Source organism: Pleurodeles waltl, chromosome 11, assembly GCF_031143425.1.
Source record: "Pleurodeles waltl isolate 20211129_DDA chromosome 11, aPleWal1.hap1.20221129, whole genome shotgun sequence".
In the NCBI taxonomy this organism is placed as follows: domain Eukaryota; kingdom Metazoa; phylum Chordata; class Amphibia; order Caudata; family Salamandridae; genus Pleurodeles; species Pleurodeles waltl.
This window is the reverse complement of record NC_090450.1, coordinates 359,181,201-359,197,512: the sequence shown is the minus strand read 5'-3', so window position 1 is coordinate 359,197,512 and position 16,312 is coordinate 359,181,201. Positions and strand designations below refer to the sequence as shown.

Genomic DNA, 16,312 nt, shown 5'->3' with positions numbered 1-16,312 from the left:
GTCCTCTAGGGGAACACACAGACTCTGGGTACCTTTAGAATCCCTAGGATGTTGAAATAAAAGGATGCAAATTTGGCATGGATACCTTATGTGGACAAATAGTTATGAGGGCCTAAGCAAGAACTACCTCAAACAGCCCAAAAAAGGCTCAGCACCTGAGGGGGGAAAAGGCCTGGCAGCGAAGGGGTTGAACTGAAAATGTACACTTATGTGCACTAATGGTTTGTGTCAAGTTTTACTTATTAAAATTCCTGTGGACAAAAATCTCTTGAGTATACAATTTGGTCCAAGTTTCAGTACCAAAGCAAGTACAAATGAGAGTTTGCACCCAACTCATAATGTGGGCCTTAACGTTACCTCTGCGTTATTTTCATTGTTAAATATAGCAGTAGCTGTTGGCCTGGTTGGAATTACACATCAGACACTAACAACGAGGTCTTGAACCCGACTCCTGATGATGGCTGTATTCAGGGCCAGCTTTGGCACTGGCGGTGCCGTGTGCAACAGTCTTTTTTGGCGCCCCACTCTATGACCACCTCCTCTGATTCACTCACTACTACCCGGCAAATGTGCCCCTCATCTCTACATAGCTGCCCTTTCACATACATTCATTTGTTTTAAAGCGCTTGCAAAGGCTGGCTTTACTAATCCACTCAGCTATCCACATAAAATATAGTTCTGTTCTTTGCAGCAGACATTTTAACCCTCTATGTTACTTTATAGAGAGTCAAAGATGCAGCTAGACAAAACTCCCATCTCTCTCCCTAGCAGGAACATTAATCAAATGAGGTATCTTAACATTTAATTGTTTCCTGAAGGCTGGATGCACAAGAAACCTTTGAGCAGGTGCTTTTAAATTGCAAGTTTTATAAGTCATTGCTAAACACAGCACCCACCCTGAGGTCAGGCCCCCAATCCAGGTCAGCACTCAGTGCGGCCACACCGCTCCCACCACCCTAAAGCCGGCCGGGCTGTATTTTTATTTTTAATTGCAGTGTCTTTTGGTGTAAAGGCTTGTTGTTAGTGCATAAAGGTAAAGTAGCATAAGTTCAATGATAGAACACCCTGTTTAGGGCATTCTCGTTCCCCATCGCTCACTTCTCATTCCTCATCGCTCACTCCTTATCCTTCAGTCCTCATCTGTTACTTCTCATCCATTAAACACCGTACCTCATTTGTTACACGCCACCCATTACACCCCAGTCCTCACTCATTCTTCTCTCCTCATCCCGGAGTAATCATTCATCATTCCTCTCCCCCTCATCTTCCTCCTCATCCTTCACTCCTTACTCATCCTTCTTTAGTATTCATCCTTCCTTACCCAGTATTTCACTTCTCACATCTCATCATGTTTCTATAATTTTTTTATCCCTCAATATTCCTCCAACATTTCTCACCTGACACTCCTTATGCCTCAGTGCTCATCTATGATCCCTCATTCCTCACCCCTCACAATCAATAATTATCACTTATTTCTTATACCTAATCCTTGATCACAAACTGCTACTCCAAATCTCACACATTTCTCATCCTCTACGTTTAGGCAAAAACTCAGGGCCTGATCTAACATATCCTAGATTGAATACAGTTCGCCAGAGTGGTGGAGTACATTACATCTGCCTCCATCACAGACTACCATCTGTGAAATTTAGAGATCACCACAGACCCATTGGAGGTTGGTGTTCTTTAACAGGAACCATAGTCATTGTGGTTTCCGCCAAGGTACAAAAAGATTGGTGAACAGTTGCCATTGGCACGATGGACTTTCACCAAACTTTGCTGAATTGTTTGTTTGTCATAAGCAAATTCTGGAAGTGGGAGTTTATTAGTGAAAAACATATAAAAAGACACCCACACCCAGCCGTTTTTCCTTTGAGTCCAGGGATCATAATTTGTTTTTGTGTCCCTCACTGCCAGGTTATATCTCATGATGTTGGGCAGAAAAACACATCACACTGTCCACTCTAAATAGGGTGGGTAGTGTAATATCCTTCTTCTGATCGCATCTACTCTGTCAGGCCATCGGAAGACACTTTTCATTGACAAAGCCAATGGGGGCTCCATTGACGAAAAGCTGACAGTCATCCCAATCCTGAATAGGGTGGGAAGACTGTGTGTTTGGTGAACAGGGTACTTTGTCCATTTGTTAAGAAAAACCCTATCAATCTCGAAAGTGCTTATTCGAATTGTGCACTTTGTAGTATGTTACATAGTACCACAATAGCACTACTAACATACTACAGAATGGTATTTACAAACCTACATGCAGAGGTCTGCGTCTCTGCCTCCGATATTTTTTATGAACGTTGGTCTCTAACCCTTCTGCGGAGATCTCTGTACACCTAAATATACATTAAAGTTGTAAATGCATGAGGGACATGAGGGAGTAGATGGTAAATAGGGAACATTTGAGAATAAAGGGTATGGGATAGGGAGGAGTAAGGGGAGGGTACAAGAGGGCCAGGGACAGGGTTCAGTGAGGGACATGCACTCACCCACAAAAAATGTAAGTCTGTTGCTATTCATAAACCTCACATCTATAGTGATTATAGACATAAAAGACCCTTAACAGTACTAAATGTGCTCCTGCTCAGAGCTGGAGTTATTCCAGCACCACACATGGCCAACCACTGATACTCCAAAAACATCTCATAGGAAATAACTGAGGCAGGACTCACAATAAAAGCCCATAGGAACTAATTTAAGTTAATTCTAAACATAGGGGGTTATTCTAACTTTGGATGAGTGTTAATCCGTCCCAAAAGTGACGGTAAAGTGACGGATATACCACCAGCCGTATTACGAGTTCCATAGGATATAATGGACTCGTAATACGGCTGGTGGTAAATCCGTCACTTTTCCGTCACTTTTGGGACGGATTAACACCTCCTCCAAAGTTAGAATAACCCCCATAATGTTTAATACTTTTTACTGCATATTAAGTCAATATAAATTGTATACTTTAGGTGTGATTGTTTTAATTAATCCTTAAGAGAAATAATTGTAATTTAATATGTTCAAATACTTAAATGTTATTCAAAATTAAGTTAATAAAGGTGTAGCATGTTTTAATTATTTAAATAATTACATTTTATCTTAAATGTGTACTAATTTTATTTAAACAGAAATAAACATTTTAACGTTTCCCTTTACTGTACCATAGGAAGATCTTCACCCCAGCTTTGAAGATGTCCACCTATATGTGTAAATTTAGCAAATAGTAACTTTACACTTGTAAATTAGGCTCCTCTCTCTGGTTTTAGAGTAGACACATGTAAGCCTACACTTTGTAGTACATTTACACGTGTAAATGGTGAAGAGCCTAAAGTAGTAAATTTACTACAAAGTGTAAGAGTAAAATTAAATGTTAAGATTTATCAATTAGTAAATGTACCCTTGTGAAAAGCCCCTAAATTGGGCTCTTAGTTTCTTTCTATTATGAACATAAACATATACAAAAATCCACGGATGCAAAGTGACATACACAATGGCTTTTTTAATATTTAAATATGCGGTATATAAATTGAAGCCCAATACTTAATGCTTAATCACTAAATGTCTGTTCTCCATGGTTTTGCAGGAACAGTCTCCCACCCACCACCAACTTGCCCAACTTTAAGACCAAGCTTCAAGCTGCAGAGGCGCAGTGCCACGTGGATGTAGCATTTTGGGGAGGCATGGTTCCTGGCAACCAGGTTTGTGTTATTCCAGGTGATGATCAGTAGAATGCAGCAGTCTTGAGGATTTTGTTGGGTATCACTAGGGATATACTGAATACATAAATGTTGCTGTTGTCAACATATTTGATTTATCTTATAATGGATTAAAAAAGCCAGCCAATAAAGAACCTGATAAAAAAAGTAGGTTTTACAGAAGAAAGAGCCCACAGAAAGTACTTTTGTAAAATAATTCTGCCACAAAAAAGAGTTAACAGGAAAGTTTCCCACAACAGAAGTTTGCGCTATACATTTCATCCACAGGTGAGGTTTTGAAGTTTAATTGGAAGTTTAGTGGAATTTTAATTGCAGTCCCTTCCTCGTCACTGCCATCCATCCCATATGTATGAATTGCTGTATGTTTTGGGTGCTGACATATGGCCTGAACAGGAGCTGGTGAATGATCACCTGAGTCATTGTGCTGTCAAGCTAAATGCTTGCGTGTGCTGCTGCTTACTTAGAGAGGTCCCAAACAATAACCATATAAACTATCACTAAACATATGAGTGGAAAAAGTAATGCCACCAGTAGCATTTTCAGGTGTGGGAATTCTTCTTTTATTTGTGACTAAATGTATTCAACACAGTATGTTTTGAGCCACATTATGTCCTTATTGTCATAATGACAAGTTCATATTTGTATAGTGGCAATAAATCATGATTATCTAGATAGGCAACTGTAGCTAGACAAGTAGCAATCATATTGGGTATCTAATACCCAATCATACAACCCTTTAAGCAATTGAACTATTAAGAATATTAGTTGAGGGGAGTATGAACCCACCTCAAATACATTAGAATACTTGGCAGGGTAAACCACAAGTCACCAAATAAACCTTTGTTTACGCCCCTGATTGTTTAACACAAAGCAGTCATGCTTAACTTTGAGGCAATGTGTAAAGTATTTATGCAGTACTCAAACAGTAATAAAGTGAAAACACAGCACAAGAAGAAACCCGGACCATTTTAGAAAAATAGAGAATATTTTAATATGTAAGTTCACACCAAAATGACCAAATCCAATAAGTGGAACCAGAGACATGAATTTTTACAGATTGAATTGAAAATAGCACCAAAAAAGCACGAAGTGCCAACCACGGTTATCTGGTCCCTCTAAACTGAGTCAAAGTCAAAAGTTGAGGCCAATTGAGATGGAGTGTGGGGCGGAAACAGGGACCAGGTTCAACCCGGTGGAAAGTTTACTACTTTCCTGAGAAAAGGAAACAAACAATGAGTCACTGGTGTGGCAAACTGCAGGCTGGATCCAAAGAAGAGCTCAATGATGGTGGGTTTCTAGAGAGTGGGATCCTGGTATATCCACCAGCAGTGATATGAAAGCTCTGAGCAGGCGGTGTCTGTAGTCCCTGTCGATGTTGATGGAATACTGCTTGGGGTCAGGCACTGATGGAGGTCTCCACGTTCAGACTTAGACACATTTCTGGAAATCAGAGCTGGAAAAAGTGTGTTGAATCCTGCCAGCAATTTAAAGGCAACAGCTTCAGCTTGACATCAGTCACAGTCTCCTGCTGGTTCTTTGGAGGAAAAGTTGGCAAACATTTATAAGTCCAAACTTTTGCACTTTGGAGAGGAGGAGTACACTCTAACACCAGCTAAGGGCCAACATCCTGGGGAGTGGTAGGCCATGACGTCAGGAAAAGAGCTCACACCAACAGAGGCCAGAAGCAGAATCTAGGGCAGGTCTAGTTGGAAACTGGTCATCTAGGTAGTCAAAGGAAAAGAGGCCTCTGGAATCTTGTTGTGTCCCTGTAGCTCAAACAGGAGGTCAGCCAGCTGACCCTTGACAGGCAGTTCTGCTATCTTGGTTTCAAGGCAAGAAGGTCCAGTCTTTTAAGTTCTTTAGACAGGAGGGAAGTCTTTTTTTTATTCTTCACAGGTCCATCAGTGTTCTAAGGAGGGTACAGAGGTGTATGCCTAATATGAGCCCATGGTTGGGGAAACTCCTGGTCACTCCCTAACCAATGGGGTAAATGTTTCCAGGGGTGACCCTACCACTTCTGCTTCCTGTGGGTTTTACTGTAAGCTATCCCATAGAACACCTCTTTCCCTAAAACCAACATGGCAGAAGCCATCCTTCCATGTTCAGAGCCCACTTGGCCCCCCACCCAATGTTTAGCTGTAGACATGGGCAAAGTCTGCCTTGTGGTAACTTCAAAGCAGATGTGGGGCAGTTTCCCCTTCCCCCTGGGTTTTAAGCCAAGCTGACTATGAAGATGAAGGGAGGCAGACATAGGTTTGAGCTAAATTAGCCTGTGACAGGGTGGGTATCTTTTAAATGTTAGAAAAGAGCTGGGCACGACCTCCTAGGCTATCTTGCTCTAGTAGTGGAAACGCCTTTCCACACCCAGGTCACTTGTCTACTGTCTGGCAGCAATTCACAGCTCACTAGAGGGGAGCCATTCAGCAGTCAGATGACACTGAGCATTGACAGAATGGCCTTTTTGGCTTAGGCAGCAAAATTACAACTTTCTAAAAGTGTAGTTTCTAAAAGAGCAATATAAAATCTGACTTGACTATCAAGTTGGAATATAAATTAATATTTGAATGAGTCATTGAATAATTTTTCTAGCTGCGTCCAAACAGAAATTAAACATTATAAGTTGTTATAATGTAACCCTGTATTTTCCTATCGGTGCCTTTCTACATTGAAACATTATTCTGGGATTTTTGACTGACAGGACATATAAAACATTAAATAAACAAATCCTACTTTTTTAAATATCATGCACCCTGCCCTATGAGTATTTAGGGTCTTCCTTAGGGTGACATACGTATTAAAATGTTTAGTTCGCCAGGTCAAAATGGCAGTTTAAAGTTGTTTACCCACTCTGGAGGAGCAGCCCTGGAGAGTTGTTTTATAGTGATATTTTAGTGGGTGACACTATGAGTGCTGCAGCCCACTAGCAGCATTTAATTTATACTGCCTGGTTAAATGTATTTGCATATACTAGGGACATCCTCATGTATCCAGATGCTCACTATCGTTTGGGTATACCCCAGTCCTGAGGTTGGGCATGCAGAGGAAGCAGAAGCCTCGGTGCCTCGGAGCAACTCCTGAAGGAGGAGTAGAGGAGCTGAGCAGCGGAGGTGCACAGACAGGGGTGTGAGGTGTTAGGTGCCGGACGCCAGGCAGGGCAGGGCACAAAACACCTCGTACACAGGGGGCCGGAGCAGAGTGCAGTTGAGTACAGCATAGCGCGGAGCCTGTCTGAGCCGTCCGAGTCGCTCAAGCCACCGGTGACGCCTGTGACGCCAGATGCCAGACGACAGGTGGAACCAGATCTGACCAGAGCGAGGTGAGGTGAACAGGTGAAGCAGGCGAAACAGATGCAATGGGCAAAGTGAGCGAAACAAGTGAGGGCTGTCCTTCACTGCCTGCCCTACACTTCACTCCCACCAGCCACCAGTTTCAGAACCCAATCTTAGTGCCTTGTGCGCCGTGCCTCCACATATTGAAATATTGGAATAAACGTTCACCCCTGCACCACTCGGGCTACTGTCGAAGTGGGTGCGAGGTGGTGGACTCCAGTGGGCCACATGCCTCAGAACTCACACTCAGCATGGAAGCGACCAGCATTAGGCTAGTGCTGCTTGTGTGTGTGTGGGCTTCCACCCCCTCTAAAAAAGCAAGGAATTCCGGAGAGCCAAAGGGATCAGGACTTTATCTGGGGTGCTTGTGCCATCCTGCCTGGCCTGGAAACAGGGCAGTGTGACAAGTTCAGTCAGCAAGTGTAGGAAGCCCCGGTAGACTTTTACAGATTCGTACCAGGAGCTTTCACACTGAAATAGGTAGCAGGAAGTTAAGGTGGTCAGCAGCTCTCCAAGTATAAATACCCTTGAGTAAATCAGGGAAAAATCAGAAGATGAGAGACATGTGATCTGGAAAGTCTCGGGGGGTCCCATGTGGGGGAAGGAAATGGCTACCAAAGAGAACAAGGAAAAGCTACCCGGTAAATACCTCAGTTACATGTCTAGATGACTTCCCCACTACTCAGTTTAAGAAAAGCAAGCGTGTAGTACCTGCAAAAAAGAGGGGTATAAAATAATTGATTTCTTAGTGACCTGACATTTAAGGTCAGAGGATAAAATAGATGCCCCTGAAGGGCACACAAATCCACAAACTGCAGTCGGGGAGCATCCCCCTCTACATCAAATAACCACCCACTAAAGTTACGAAATCCTATAGAGCAAAGTGAAATCTGTCAAAACTAATCATTTTCAATGTTAGGGAAAAGGAAGGCGAACAAAGGTAGGGCCGGCCTGATTGAGTCCATCTCATCCCTATACTTCAGCAATTGGGTGGGCTTAAACTCACGATTAGATCCAAGCAATCAGCAACAAAGAACAAACCCCTAATCAAATTCTTAGATATGGATTCATTTACAAATGATGTCAGGACCCTACAAAATAAGAACACATAATTTCCTTTTTCCGGGCATGAGGAGGGTGGGGAGAAAATTATCAACACTACAGTCAGTTTAAATCCTTTCTTGGATGCTTGAGTAGTTCTTCCAACAAGAAAAATCCCTACAGTGTAGAACTTGCCAACCAAATCAAAGAAAGTGGTTGCAGCAACCGGGGTACTGAGGAGGTAATTCCCAAAAGTTGCAACAACAAAATTGTAACACCAAAGAAGAAACTGCACCTGGCATCTTAGAGGCAGAGGTGTCAGCTAGTATGTGGAGAGCAATCCTATCCATGTTGGACATCATGTCAGCATCAATAAAACATCAGGCCAACAAACAAGATATTCAAGTGAACCTCTTATGAATAATGCTTGAACATATTGTGGGCATAGACACGAAGCTACAAGCCCTTAACGATCTGATTCAGAGAGCCCAAAAAACACAATTATATGCAGCAAATTGCATGTAAATGTGCCACTCCAGGCGATAAGCCCCAGATCATATTATCCATTCTTAACCCCTTCGCTGCCAGGCCTTTTCCCCCTCCTGTGCCGAGCCTTTTTTTGGCTATTTGGAGCAGTTCGCGCTTAGGCCCTCATAACTTTTTGTTCACATAAGCTACCCATGCCAAATTTGCGTCCTTTTTTTCCAACATCCTAGGGATTCTAGAGGTACCCAGACTTTGTGGGTTCCCCAGAAGGAGGCCAAGAAATTAGCCAAAAAACAGTGAAAATTTCATTTTTTAAAAAAAATTTGGAAAAATGGGCTGCAGAAGAAGGCTTGTGGTTTTTTCCCTGAAAAGGGCATCAACAAAGGGTTTGCGGTGATAAAATCACCAGCTTCCCAGCTTTCAGGAACAGGCAGACTTGAATCAGAAAACCCAATTTTTCAACCCAATTTTGGCATTTTACTGGGACATACCCATTTTTACGATTTTTTGTGCTTTCAGCCTCCTTCCGGTCAGTGACAGAAATGGGCATGAAACCAACGCTGGATCCCATAAACCGCAACATTTCTGAAAAGTAGACAAAATTCTGAATTCAGCAAGGGGTAATTTGTGTAGATCCTACAAGGGTTTCCTACAGAAAATAGCAACTGAAAAAGAAAAATATTGAAATTGAGGTGAAAAAAACATCAATTTTTCTCTAAGTTTTACTCTGTAACTTTTTCCTGCAATGTCAGATTTTCGAAAGCAATATACCGTTACGTCTGCTGGACTCTTCTGGTTGCGGGGATATATAGGGCTTGTAGGTTCATCAAGAACTCTAGGTACCCAGAGCCAATAAATGACCTGCACCCTGCAGTGGGTTTTCATTCTATGCCGGGTATACAGCAATTCATTTGCTGAAATATAAAGAGTAAAAAATAGCTATCAAGAAAACCTTTGTATTTCCAAAATGGGCACAAGATAAGGTGTTGAGAAGCAGTGGTTATTTGCACATCTCTGAATTCCGGGCTGCCCATACTAGCATGTGAATTACAGGGCATTTCTCAAATAGACGTCTTTTTTACACACTGTCTTACATTTGGAAGGGAAAAATGTAGAGAAAGACAAGGGGCAATAACACTTGTTTTGCTATTCTATGTTCCCCCAAGTCTCCCGATAAAAATGATACCTCACTTGTGTGGGTAGGCCTAGCGCCCGCAACAGGAAACGCACCAAAGCGCAACGTGGACACATCACAGAAAACAGACCTGTTTTTAGCAAAGTGCCTACCTGTAGATTTTGGCCTCTAGCTCAGCCGCCACCTAGGGAAACCTACCAAACCTGTGCATTTCTGAAAACTAGAGACCTAGGGGAATCCAAGATGGGGTGATTTGTGTGGCTCGGACCAGGTTCTGTTACCCAGAATCCTTTGCAAACCTCAAAATTTGGCTAAAAAAACACATGTTCCTCACATTTCTGTGGCAGAAAGTTCTGGAATCTGAGAGGAGCCACAAATGTCCTTCCACCCAGCGTTCCCCCACGTCTCCCGATAAAAATGATACCTCACTTGTGTGGGTAGGCCTAGCGCCCGCGACAGGAAACGCCCCAAAGCGCAACGTGGACACATCACAGAAAACAGACCTGTTTTTAGCAAAGTGCCTACCTGTAGATTTTGGCCTCTAGCTCAGCCGCCACCTAGGGAAACCTACCAAACCTGTGCATTTCTGAAAACTAGAGACCTAGGGGAATCCAAGGAGGGGTGACTGGCGGGGCTCGGACCAGGTTCTGTTACCCAGAATCCTTTGCAAACCTCATATTTTGGCTAAAAAAACGCATTTTCCTCACATTTGAGTGACAGAAAGTTCTGGAATCTGAGAGGAGCCACAAATTTCCTTCCACCCAGCGTTCCCCCAAGTCTCCCGATAAAAATGATACCTCACTTGCGTGGGTAGGCCTAGCGCCCGCGACAGGAAACGCCCCAAAGCGCAACGTGGACACCACCAAAATTTTGGAAGAAAACAGAGGTGTTTTTTGCGAAGTGACTACCTGTAGATTTTGGCCTCTAGCTCAGCCGGCACCTAGGGAAACCTACCAAACCTGTACATTTCTGAAAACTAGAGACCTAGGGGAATCCAAGGAGGGGTGACTGGCGGGGCTCGGACCAGGTTCTGTTACCCAGAATCCTTAGCAAAGCTCAAAAATTGGCTAAAAAAACACATGTTCCTCACATTTCTGTGGCAGAAAGTTCTGGAATCTGAGAGGAGCCACAAATTTCCTTCCACCCAGCGTTCCCCCACGACTCCCGATAAAAATGATACCTCACTTGTGTGGGTAGGCCTAGCGCCCGCGACAGGAAACGCACCAAAGCGCAACGTGGACACATCACAGAAAACAGACCTGTTTTTAGCAAAGTGCCTACCTGTAGATTTTGGCCTCTAGCTCAGCCGCCACCTAGGGAAACCTACCAAACCTGTGCATTTCTGAAAACTAGAGACCTAGGGGAATCCAAGGAGGGGTGACTGGCGGGGCTCGGACCAGGTTCTGTTACCCAGAATCCTTTGCAAACCTCATATTTTGGCTAAAAAAACGCATTTTCCTCACATTTGAGTGACAGAAAGTTCTGGAATCTGAGAGGAGCCACAAATTTCCTTCCACCCAGCGTTCCCCCAAGTCTCCCGATAAAAATGATACCTCACTTGCGTGGGTAGGCCTAGCGCCCGCGACAGGAAACGCCCCAAAGCGCAACGTGGACACCACCAAAATTTTGGAAGAAAACAGAGGTGTTTTTTGCGAAGTGACTACCTGTAGATTTTGGCCTCTAGCTCAGCCGGCACCTAGGGAAACCTACCAAACCTGTACATTTCTGAAAACTAGAGACCTGGGGGAATCCAAGGAGGGGTGACTGGCGGGGCTCGGACCAGGTTCTGTTACCCAGAATCCTTAGCAAAGCTCAAAAATTGGCTAAAAAAACACATGTTCCTCACATTTCTGTGGCAGAAAGTTCTGGAATCTGAGAGGAGCCACAAATTTCCTTCCACCCAGCGTTCCCCCACGTCTCCCGATAAAAATGATACCTCACTTGTGTGGGTAGGCCTAGCGCCCGCGACAGGAAACGCCCCAAAGCGCAACGTGGACACATCACAGAAAACAGACCTGTTTTTAGCAAAGTGCCTACCTGTAGATTTTGGCCTCTAGCTCAGCCGCCACCTAGGGAAACCTACCAAACCTGTGCATTTCTGAAAACTAGAGACCTAGGGGAATCCAAGGAGGGGTGACTGGCGGGGCTCGGACCAGGTTCTGTTACCCAGAATCCTTTGCAAAGCTCAAAAATTGGCTAAAAAAACACATGTTCCTCACATTTCTGTGGCAGAAAGTTCTGGAATCTGGGAGGAGCCACAAATTTCCTTCCACCCAGCGTTCCCCCAAGTCTCCTGATAAAAATGATACCTCACTTGCGTGGGTAGGCCTAGCACCCGCGACAGGAAACGCCCCAAAGCGCAACGTGGACACCACCAAAATTTTGGAAGAAAACAGACCTGTTTTTAGCGAAGTGCCTACCTGTAGATTTTGGCCTGTAGCTCAGCCGCCACCTAGGGAAACCTACCAAACCTGTGCATTTCTGAAAACTAGAGACCTAGGGGAATCCAAGGAGGGGTGACTGGCGGGGCTCGGACCAGGTTCTGTTACCCAGAATCCTTTGCAAAGCTCAAAAATTGGCTAAAAAAACACATGTTCCTCACATTTCTGTGGCAGAAAGTTCTGGAATCTGAGAGGAGCCACAAATTTCCTTCCACCCAGCGTTCCCCCACGTCTCCCGATAAAAATGATACCTCACTTGTGTGGGTAGGCCTAGCGCCCGCGACAGGAAACGCCCCAAAGCGCAACGTGGACACATCACAGAAAACAGACCTGTTTTTAGCAAAGTGCCTACCTGTAGATTTTGGCCTGTAGCTCAGCCGCCACCTAGGGAAACCTACCAAACCTGTGCATTTCTGAAAACTAGAGACCTAGGGGAATCCAAGGAGGGGTGACTGGCGGGGCTCGGACCAGGTTCTGTTACCCAGAATCCTTTGCAAACCTCATATTTTGGCTAAAAAAACGCATTTTCCTCACATTTGAGTGACAGAAAGTTCTGGAATCTGAGAGGAGCCACAAATTTCCTTCCACCCAGCGTTCCCCCAAGTCTCTCGATAAAAATGATACCTCACTTGCGTGGGTAGGCCTAGCGCCCGCGACAGGAAACGCCCCAAAGCGCAACGTGGACACCACCAAAATTTTGGAAGAAAACAGAGGTGTTTTTTGCGAAGTGACTACCTGTAGATTTTGGCCTCTAGCTCAGCCGGCACCTAGGGAAACCTACCAAACCTGTACATTTCTGAAAACTAGAGACCTGGGGGAATCCAAGGAGGGGTGACTGGCGGGGCTCGGACCAGGTTCTGTTACCCAGAATCCTTAGCAAAGCTCAAAAATTGGCTAAAAAAACACATGTTCCTCACATTTCTGTGGCAGAAAGTTCTGGAATCTGAGAGGAGCCACAAATTTCCTTCCACCCAGCGTTCCCCCACGTCTCCCGATAAAAATGATACCTCACTTGTGTGGGTAGGCCTAGCGCCCGCGACAGGAAACGCCCCAAAGCGCAACGTGGACACATCACAGAAAACAGACCTGTTTTTAGCAAAGTGCCTACCTGTAGATTTTGGCCTCTAGCTCAGCCGCCACCTAGGGAAACCTACCAAACCTGTGCATTTCTGAAAACTAGAGACCTAGGGGAATCCAAGGAGGGGTGACTGGCGGGGCTCGGACCAGGTTCTGTTACCCAGAATCCTTTGCAAAGCTCAAAAATTGGCTAAAAAAACACATGTTCCTCACATTTCTGTGGCAGAAAGTTCTGGAATCTGGGAGGAGCCACAAATTTCCTTCCACCCAGCGTTCCCCCAAGTCTCCTGATAAAAATGATACCTCACTTGCGTGGGTAGGCCTAGCACCCGCGACAGGAAACGCCCCAAAGCGCAACGTGGACACCACCAAAATTTTGGAAGAAAACAGACCTGTTTTTAGCGAAGTGCCTACCTGTAGATTTTGGCCTGTAGCTCAGCCGCCACCTAGGGAAACCTACAAAACCTGTGCATTTCTGAAAACTAGAGACCTAGGGGAATCCAAGGAGGGGTGACTGGCGGGGCTCGGACCAGGTTCTGTTACCCAGAATCCTTTGCAAAGCTTAAAAATTGGCTAAAAAAACACATGTTCCTCACATTTCTGTGGCAGAAAGTTCTGGAATCTGAGAGGAGCCACAAATTTCCTTCCACCCAGCGTTCCCCCACGTCTCCCGATAAAAATGATACCTCACTTGTGTGGGTAGGCCTAGCGCCCGCGACAGGAAACGCCCCAAAGCGCAACGTGGACACATCACAGAAAACAGACCTGTTTTTAGCAAAGTGCCTACCTGTAGATTTTGGCCTGTAGCTCAGCCGCCACCTAGGGAAACCTACCAAACCTGTGCATTTCTGAAAACTAGAGACCTAGGGGAATCCAAGGAGGGGTGACTGGCGGGGCTCGGACCAGGTTCTGTTACCCAGAATCCTTTGCAAAGCTCAAAAATTGGCTAAAAAAACACATGTTCCTCACATTTCTGTGGCAGAAAGTTCTGGAATCTGGGAGGAGCCACAAATTTCCTTCCACCCAGCGTTCCCCCAAGTCTCCCGATAAAAATGATACCTCACTTGCGTGGGTAGGCCTAGCGCCCGCGACAGGAAACGCCCCAAAGCGCAACGTGGACACCACCAAAATTTTGGAAGAAAACAGACCTGTTTTTAGCGAAGTGCCTACCTGTAGATTTTGGCCTGTAGCTCAGCCGCCACCTAGGGAAACCTACCAAACCTGTGCATTTCTGAAAACTAGAGACCTAGGGGAATCCAAGGAGGGGTGACTGGCGGGGCTCGGACCAGGTTCTGTTACCCAGAATCCTTTGCAAAGCTCAAAAATTGGCTAAAAAAACACATGTTCCTCACATTTCTGTGGCAGAAAGTTCTGGAATCTGAGAGGAGCCACAAATTTCCTTCCACCCAGCGTTCCCCCACGTCTCCCGATAAAAATGATACCTCACTTGTGTGGGTAGGCCTAGCGCCCGCGACAGGAAACGCCCCAAAGCGCAACGTGGACACATCACAGAAAACAGACCTGTTTTTAGCAAAGTGCCTACCTGTAGATTTTGGCCTGTAGCTCAGCCGCCACCTAGGGAAACCTACCAAACCTGTGCATTTCTGAAAACTAGAGACCTAGGGGAATCCAAGGAGGGGTGACTGGCGGGGCTCGGACCAGGTTCTGTTACCCAGAATCCTTTGCAAAGCTCAAAAATTGGCTAAAAAAACACATGTTCCTCACATTTCTGTGGCAGAAAGTTCTGGAATCTGAGAGGAGCCACAAATTTCCTTCCACCCAGCGTTCCCCCACGTCTCCCGATAAAAATGATACCTCACTTGTGTGGGTAGGCCTAGCGCCCGCGACAGGAAACGCACCAAAGCGCAACGTGGACACATCACAGAAAACAGACCTGTTTTTAGCAAAGTGCCTACCTGTAGATTTTGGCCTCTAGCTCAGCCGCCACCTAGGGAAACCTACCAAACCTGTGCATTTCTGAAAACTAGAGACCTAGGGGAATCCAAGATGGGGTGATTTGTGTGGCTCGGACCAGGTTCTGTTACCCAGAATCCTTTGCAAACCTCAAAATTTGGCTAAAAAAACACATGTTCCTCACATTTCTGTGGCAGAAAGTTCTGGAATCTGAGAGGAGCCACAAATTTCCTTCCACCCAGCGTTCCCCCACGTCTCCCGATAAAAATGATACCTCACTTGTGTGGGTAGGCCTAGCGCCCGCGACAGGAAACGCCCCAAAGCGCAACGTGGACACATCACAGAAAACAGACCTGTTTTTAGCAAAGTGCCTACCTGTAGATTTTGGCCTGTAGCTCAGCCGCCACCTAGGGAAACCTACCAAACCTGTGCATTTCTGAAAACTAGAGACCTAGGGGAATCCAAGGAGGGGTGACTGGCGGGGCTCGGACCAGGTTCTGTTACCCAGAATCCTTTGCAAACCTCATATTTTGGCTAAAAAAACGCATTTTCCTCACATTTGAGTGACAGAAAGTTCTGGAATCTGAGAGGAGCCACAAATTTCCTTCCACCCAGCGTTCCCCCACGTCTCCCGATAAAAATGATACCTCACTTGTGTGGGTAGGCCTAGCGCCCGCGACAGGAAACGCCCCAAAGCGCAACGTGGACACATCACAGAAAACAGACCTGTTTTTAGCAAAGTGCCTACCTGTAGATTTTGGCCTGTAGCTCAGCCGCCACCTAGGGAAACCTACCAAACCTGTGCATTTCTGAAAACTAGAGACCTAGGGGAATCCAAGGAGGGGTGACTGGCGGGGCTCGGACCAGGTTCTGTTACCCAGAATCCTTTGCAAAGCTCAAAAATTGGCTAAAAAAACACATGTTCCTCACATTTCTGTGGCAGAAAGTTCTGGAATCTGAGAGGAGCCACAAATTTCCTTCCACCCAGCGTTCCCCCACGTCTCCCGATAAAAATGATACCTCACTTGTGTGGGTAGGCCTAGCGCCCGCGACAGGAAACGCACCAAAGCGCAACGTGGACACATCACAGAAAACAGACCTGTTTTTAGCAAAGTGCCTACCTGTAGATTTTGGCCTCTAGCTCAGCCGCCACCTAGGGAAACCTACCAAACCTGT

General features: G+C 45.3%; 1 protein-coding gene across 1 annotated transcript in view; it reads left to right on the top strand.

Annotated features, from left to right (window-relative positions):
- LOC138266621 (allantoinase, mitochondrial-like) overlaps positions 1-16,312 on the top strand; it is a 1,999,095-nt gene that overhangs the window by 589,455 nt on the left and 1,393,328 nt on the right. Inside the window, exon 4 of the mRNA XM_069215446.1 lies at positions 3,581-3,695. Coding sequence (XP_069071547.1) covers positions 3,581-3,695 — 115 coding nt within the window. The remainder of the gene's footprint in view (positions 1-3,580; positions 3,696-16,312) is intronic.